At 50.7% G+C, this 7,624-nt stretch overlaps 2 protein-coding genes across 2 annotated transcripts; one reads left to right on the forward strand and one right to left on the reverse strand.

Annotated features, from left to right (window-relative positions):
• Positions 1–118: 118 nt before the first annotated feature.
• FIBRA_08699 (uncharacterized protein) lies at positions 119–1,828 on the forward strand (the record flags this gene model as incomplete). Its single annotated transcript, XM_012330330.1, has 12 exons — positions 119–159; positions 214–253; positions 302–511; positions 564–660; positions 715–753; positions 813–884; positions 945–1,065; positions 1,121–1,227; positions 1,282–1,420; positions 1,477–1,622; positions 1,677–1,721; positions 1,779–1,828. 12 exons carry the CDS (start codon positions 119–121, stop codon positions 1,826–1,828), a joined length of 1,107 nt encoding a protein of 368 aa, XP_012185720.1.
• A 1,401-nt stretch (positions 1,829–3,229) lies between these two features.
• Positions 3,230–7,382, reverse strand: FIBRA_08700 (uncharacterized protein; the record flags this gene model as incomplete). The annotated part of the gene is made up of 15 exons (XM_012330331.1): positions 3,230–3,266; positions 3,321–3,548; positions 3,599–3,657; positions 3,708–3,766; positions 3,824–4,013; positions 4,065–4,248; positions 4,300–4,331; positions 4,381–4,508; positions 4,570–4,624; positions 4,684–4,721; positions 4,774–4,931; positions 5,126–5,288; positions 5,340–5,464; positions 7,052–7,195; positions 7,258–7,382. The coding sequence occupies 15 exons, from the start codon at positions 7,380–7,382 to the stop codon at positions 3,230–3,232; spliced, it is 1,725 nt and encodes a 574-aa protein (XP_012185721.1).
• Between the last annotated feature and the right edge of the window lie 242 nt (positions 7,383–7,624).

A 7,624-nucleotide genomic window follows, 5' to 3' on the forward strand; every position in this document is an offset into this window, starting at 1 on the left:
ACTCTTGTGATAGAACGACAGGGCCGGATTGGCGACCAGTGGAGATTCCGGTACGAGGCACTTTGCCTTCATGACCCTGTTTGTAAGTCGCTTCTCATACTACAACGCTGTTCACTCAATGCTCTATTACACAGGGTACGATCACCTGCCCTATATGCCGTAAGAGTTTGTCGCATGCTTCCCCTTGCTGCTCTTCTCAAGTCTATTCTGTAGGTTTCCGCCTTCGTGGCCTGTCTATACGCCAGCACAGAAGGTCAGTTGTATGGATATGTGGTTATATCATATTGATATGATCTTCCAGCTCGCAGATTGGCTCGAATACTATGCCGAAGCCATGGAACTCAATGTCTGGACGTCAGCGACTGTAATACATGCTGAGCCGAAGGGAGGCAAGTGGAAGGTGGTCGTGAGGAAGGGCGATGGAACGGAGCGGATTTTTCACCCCGATCATGTTATAATGGCGGTTGGATTTGGAGGTGGTGTGCCTAAGGTGCCAAAGATACCTGGTCAGGTAAATATGTTCACATGTGACTGGATTTTGGTCACTGACGACCTTATTACAGGAGGGTTTCCAAGGTCAGGTGTTGCACTCGACCCAGCACAAGTCAGCCAGAGATCATGTAGGACAGAAAGTGCTCGTTGTTGGCGCTTGTACATCAGGTATGTCGTAATGAGCATATGCCTGGTCGCCTGTTTTCTGATGCCACAGCACAGCCCATGACATAGCTGCCGATTATGTCGATCATGGCGTAGGTGCGTTGACTGGATTTCACTGTGATGGTATAAGGTAGATTCATGTGACGACAATGAAGATGTGACTCTGTTCCAGAGAAGCTCAACTTATATTATGTCGACGAAGGAAGGAATGCCTCGTCTATTCAAAGGTATGTTGTATCGACAGCTTGGTTCCTGTGGTGGCAGATGTCTGATTTCGTCTGATCCAGACACGTTCTGGGAAGGTGTAGGTCCTACTGAAGTTTCCGACCGTGTGCACACCTCGCTACCCGCGTTCATGCTGAAGGAGATGCACGTACGCCTTACATCGGAGATTGCAGAAGCAGACAAGTGAGTTGCCACCTTGTTGCGACTACCAATCCGGGCTGAGTAGCTGAGTCTACAGGCAGACACTGGAGGGATTGAAGAAGGCAGGTTTTAAGCTGAACTTTGGCCAGGACGGATCTGGTTTTTTGTATAATGCTATGACTCGTGGTGGAGGCTATTACCTAGGTGAGTTGCTATGGGCCCATTGATGGTCATCGCACGGGCTGACATGGTGGAAAGATGTCGGCAGCTGCCAGAAGATCATAGATGGCCAAATCAAGTTGAAGAATGACAGCCAGATCGAGCGTTTCACCAAGACTGGTCTCTTGTTCACGGATGGCAGTGAATTAGACGTCGACGTCGTCCTGTTTGCCACAGGGTGAGCATCGCAGTCGTCGGCATGGAGTTGTTCTGAGTGCGCCACGCAACGACTAGCTTCGATGGTGCGCGAGCTGCGATTTGCAGGCTTGTTGGAGAAGATCTTGGATCCACAATGTCACAAATATGGGATCTGAACGAAGAAGGCGAGGCATATGGCGCTTGGCGCTACTTGGGCGTGCCCAACTTTTGGTTCATGACAGGTATATCTCTACATTTTTGAATGCTTGAATGTTATATTCAACACCTTGGCACAGGTAATCTTGCTATGTGTCGCTTTCACTCAAAGCATCTGGCTCTACGTCAGCATCTGTGTATACCCTTTTCCGATTTCAAAAACTCACTTCTCGTCGTTTTAGAAATCAAAGCTATTCAGGAAGGAGTGTACGGAACTCGTTATGCGCCTTGACGCCCGTGAGATCGTGTCACCCGAAATGAAGGCAGGATGGTGAGTGTATAGTAGACTACTGCATTGTATATTTACAACGCCTAGAATGTTTTTACTAAAATAAGTTGTAATCTAACCTTGCTCTTGAAGCCCGTTTCTAACCATCAGCTCGTCATTGGCTCAAAGAGAGCGGCACGGGGAATGAGATCTCACTGTTTTCTTCTTGTCGCCCGCTGTGTCTTGTCGACTGCACTAGCGTCGTTCAGCCTCGCTACCAATGCAGACCGGATAGTGAGGGCCCTGTGTCGATGTCAAACGCCATCATTTTGTGTTCTCCGAAGGTATCGAGCTGCACGCGGGGGAACGTACCGAGTCTAGATATCGGATTCTGACCGCAACATTACTAACACCGGCTCTCCAGGAAAGTGGTAAGTTTTGGTATGAAAACATCTCGTAGAGGACTGTAGGGACCCGGGCAGGAATACTTGCCGTCTAATACGCCAATTTGTTGTCCACTCGTTTTGCTCGCTGCGGACGTAAGATGCGCTCAATTAACCTTCGCTGTTCGCAGGGACCGTACATCTGCGTCCGTGCGAATTAGTTAGTCGATAATGCTGGATTAATGTGGCACTACCACTAGCTACGCCCTCTGAGTTGTCTCATCGATGTGTATAAAGCATGTCTGCGGCCCTCCATGGATGTCCCACAGCTTTCTCCAGGTCGACTAGTTCTATTCGACTTCTTTTTTCAGTTGTTCATTCGATTTGCATCGAGTCTTCGGTTTCTCATTCTGGTACTCTAGGTCGGTTGGCTGACGATAGACAGTTGTACGTGTCGGCTCAGTAACTGGCTAGCTTTGGTTGCAGCGCCCCGTTAGCTGACAATTGGCAGTGGTACAAGTTCGGTCTCGAGGCGCATATATCCCACTTCGCGGCTCCCAGCATCGCCCTGCTGATTAAGATGGACAAACTGTGCGACGAAATCTCTCGAGAATAGGACATGCACTGAGAAGCCAGCGAGCCCTTCGAACGACTGAGTGGCAGCATGTTTCCGACGTCTTCCTTCTCTCTCACTAGTCTATCTAGACACGAGCCCGCGCAGCTCCAGCGACATCTAAGACGAGAGCGATTGTGGAATGGAAAGCACAGCTAGATTGTTATGCAAGGTGGACGGCGGTGAATGACATCGCCGAGTTCGGTCCTCTGTTGATGATGCTGAGGATAGATACGAAGGCGCGGCCAACTGCTTCGAAGTCTTACGCCATGTTTGGCTCCTGAGGAAAATACTAAAATATTGGCCAATTGACGTTAGTGTCTTATATCATAATCGATTAGGATTATGAGACAAGATCCTATGACTTGCGTTGCAAATGATATCCACAGCCCAACCTCCTCCAGCCGCCATCCAGCATCGCCCTAGGGCCTACTGTGCCGTATTCGCGGAGATGCTAAGCCAATACCTATATATGTACAGTGAGCGTCTTCGAGAGAGTAGACGAGCTTCAGACACTCACTGGCAACGTTCGAGCAGCGCATCGTCCGTCGAGTAGGGGTACACAATCGGTGCACCCCCCTCCGTCTTGTTGAACATCATTTCCGTGTGCCCAGGTGCCCAAACATTCCAATTAGGAGTGATGTTGCTAGAGTTGTACTTGGCGTTGGGGTCCATCGAAATGGCAGTGGCCAAGAACCCGTTAGAGAAGGCGGTGATGAACTCCGAGTTGTCGTATGCAGGGCTATGCCTGCGGGAGGAATTGGGAAGCAGTTGCGGATCCAAGTACAGGACACTCACGACGTGAAGTAATAAGCGAGATCCATGCCATGAAATGCAGGTGGGATAGCGAATTCGCCCTGGAAATTGCTCGTCGAGAATGATGAACGCCGATGAGCTTGAAGCTTACCTTCCAGGCCTTGGTGCCCAGAGCGTGAAGGAGATAGTAAGTAGGGCAGACGAAGATAGCTTTGAACGTGCGTCAGGTCAGTATCACGCTAAGCCCAACCATCATATGAACTTTACATTCGCCCATTGCATAGCTAGCTTGCTCAACATTGGTGCCAAGGTCCTGGTATAGAGGAGTTGTCAATGCAGCCTGCCAGGGTTCGACATCAGGGAACAGGGTGGAAACATAGTCCGAGACGTTCATTGTAAGTGACTTATTAACAAGGATGTTTCCTTCATGTACGTTGGTCACCGCAAGAAATACCTCCTGCATAGAGGATTCGGTCAATACTTGATCCCTTGCGCTGGATGGGCCTACCGTGTTGAGGCGTCCTCTGGCAATCGTGACAGTCGGGCGTTCGATGATGAAGGTGCCGTCGACGACGGGAACAAAGACGGTAGTACCATAAAATGCCTTCGAAATGATATTCAAGTTCAATGTTTGCAGCCTGTTGACGTTGGCGGCGCGAAGGCAGGACAGAGTGTCTGAGCTCGAGCCACACCTGCGTGTGACAGTCAGATATTGTGAGAGTTGGAAGATAAACATGGCTGACTCTGCTCCTGCGACAATGTCGTTGTACAGTAGCTATTTCAAGACATTAAGTTACTGAATGCGTGAACCCCTGTGGTCGTACCTCTGGAATGCGATCATTGTAGTTATATTGAGACGGTAAGAATGTCGAGCTCGTCATCGCAGCCCTGAAGAGCGGTGGCTGTGTGTTGCCGCCATGTGCGACAAGGTGTTGCAAGACGGAACCAGCACCTACGTAAAGGTGTGTTACCATGCGGCACGTTGTGGGATGACATGATGGTGTTCGACAAACCTGCGGATTCACCCCAGATCGTAACTTTCGATGGGTCGCCGCCAAAGGTGCTGATCTACACAATGACCAAGGTATATGATCGGTATGCCACTGGAAGCGACAGGTCAGACTAACGTGTGATTGTACCCATTGTAGGGCGTAATTTTGATCGACTACAAAACATAGGTTCCCGCTGTTTCGGTTTGAGTAAACACGGAAACGTACGAAGCCCAGCATTCAGAGCACCGCCTGCTTTGATGGCCTTGCCAGCCAAGAAGCCAAAAAGACCAAGTCGATACTGGATGATCACCACAATAAGACCGCGATCAGAGTGCATGATCAAATCCGCGCCATTGAACATGCTCGCGGAACCAACAACATATCTGAGAGCAGCAAAGCTGAGTATCCTTCAACAACACAACAAGTAGCGCGTCCATCCATGCCCTCCTCCATGGATCCAAACGAGAACAGGGAGACCACCAGATGTCGCAGCAGCAACTGTATCTCCCGGAACGTACACGCTGTTCCGCCACATCAGTGAAACGCTCAAACCGCACGGATAGTCAGGCATACTCACTTGAGGAATAAGCAGTCCTCCGATTCGCTCACAGCGCGTTTTCCCAGGGAGTCTGTGACAATATCGATGGAAACACCTTGGTAGCATTCGTTCGGCTGTTCTTTAGCCTGCTGTACGCCAGACAACGTCGGTGGGGGCTGCGGCTCTGCCCAACGCAAGTTGCCTACAAAACGTGAGTGGGGAGCAGAAAACACAGCGCGTACACTAGACGCACCGACTGGAGGTGAGGCATAACGGATGCCGAGGAAACTTGTAATGTTGGTAGTGCTATCCGCAACGCCTTGATATTGAGCATAGCCTAAGTCCACGGTCGGAGGAAAGGCTGTTGAAGGGGGGCGGCTGGGCGCCAACAGCAACAACTGGAGGACGGCTAGAAAGCCAGTCTTGATTATTGTGTACATCGTAAAGTCAGTTGTAGAGAACAGTCCTTGCGAGCTCCAACAATGCACCACTCAGAGCTCCTCTTTTGCAAAATGATATATGTACCCATTCTAGCGGAGTCTGTCGGCACTGCACACAGCGGTGCAGCTCTAGGGTACCGAGCAACGAGTCACAGTCCAGAGAAGCCATGGTGAATACCATCGCAAGAGTAAATCAGACGTGTCTGCTCGGATCATTCGTAGGGAACAAGCCATCAGGAAGTCAAGCCGGCTGTTTGGCCACTTGCGCGGCTGGATGGAGTCATAGCGGATGCAAAATTCATCCCAGGCTGACCTCACAATCATATCCGTGTTTTCCAACAAAATCTTGTCCGCTCCGAGACTCATGTGCTCACCTGCGGTAAGAGTCTTGGAGGAAACCGTCATACCGCTGCCTGTGAGGAAGATAAGGCCTGCCCTGTTCTCTCACCCCAGGACGATCCGCCTCCTCATGCAGCACGTCCACGGCACGCACCGGTTCCACAACACGTTCGGAGACGTCGTCAGGGAGTCATGATCATTCCAGGAGAATAACTGTACGCTTCCCCCTTGTTGCCCTTGCTGACCGCCCGCTCCTCCCCCCAGGCTAGGGCCTGACTGCCAGTGTACTGGCCGCTGCCCTACTCCGTCCTCTGTCCCCTTCCTCTTCTGCTCCGTATCCCTTCTTGTCCGTTTCCGGTCTAAACGGGCTGAGTGCGAGTCGGGGTGTGACCCAGGGATGCGAGGAGTTTCGACGGATAGTGGAGGATCACTGGCCGGATCCGTTCAGGAAAAGTGTGTTTGACGAATGTTGGCCACGCTGATCAGTGAGCCAGCCAGCTTTATTTACAACGGCAAGAGATGTAGTGCTTGCGACATTTTCGCTCCCCACATAATGACAGCCCGCCTATGTGTCTGCGGCCATAATTATACTCGAAGTTCCGTACGGATACACTGCAACGACAGTGGGCCATGGTGAATAAGCCAAGATCGTCCAAGGCCAATGAGCTCATCTTCGCATCCGATGGAGATGATGCTGCGTGACTATGTGTGTTCTGACTTTCATGTTATACCTTGGTTGTAGATCGACGAGGCTGTGGGATATACCCAAGATGAGTCCTGCGTGACACTTTATGATGTCGCAGGAAAGTGGGTTCATTGAGCATAACATCATCGTCTAATGCATTACTTATAAGAATCTAAAAAGGGAAAACAGGTGGCATGTCCTGACTGCATCACCTCAATGCGTAATCAAACGAGGTGTAGTACAACATGCTCATAGACGATTCCTGTACGAGAGATTCCGGCAGACATTTTGAATGTAATCGCCATCCGACAGCCCAAATTTATCACACAGCTGTTTCTGTGTTCGACAACTCAATGAGCTCCTTCGCTTTCTGCGATCGTGGGTGGATGTCACATTCGAATGGTAAAGGGTGGCTGCAAGGAATGAACCACCCAGGTTCCCAAATCAGTCAGATGTATGGCTTCGTCGAGTTTGACCCGGAGTGAAGTAGCAAACACGCACCTCACAAACCCATCTGCAAAGTCTGCTGCGGGTGTAATCTCTTCTCCTGCTGCGTTCCGTGCTTTACACACAACCATGGTGGCCAGCAAGTGCGCCGCGGTCAGCCACAGATAGGAATCAGCGAAAGTGCGCCCCGGGCAGATCCTAGATTCATGCATCATCATGCATCAGCGTTACAAGGTGCCCATATGAAAGAACCGACGCACCGCCTTCCGAATCCAAAGATGAGCTTCATGGGGTCGAATTGTGCTGGCGTGTCAGCGTCGACCTGTAGGAATCGTTCGGGCAGGAAACGATCCGGATCGGGATAGGTAGTCGGATCTCGAGTCATTGCCCTAGAGGGTAGCATTCAGCAGCATCTCGCTATGGTGCGTAGATGTCGCACCAGGCGTTTGGGATGATAGTGCATCCCGCGGGAATAAAGTAGTCGCGGTACTCGTCATCTTCTATGAGCTTGTGGGCAACCCCTTGAGACTATACTTTAGCACCGTTGGACTGGGGCGAAAAGTTCGGAGACTTGCCAAGAGTAAGAGGACAGCACCAGCTGTTATAAAGTCAATATGGAGGGTGTGA

Source organism: Fibroporia radiculosa, assembly GCF_000313525.1.
Source record: "Fibroporia radiculosa TFFH 294 genomic supercontigs, scaffold2060, whole genome shotgun sequence".
Classification (NCBI taxonomy): Eukaryota; Fungi; Basidiomycota; class Agaricomycetes; order Polyporales; family Fibroporiaceae; genus Fibroporia; species Fibroporia radiculosa.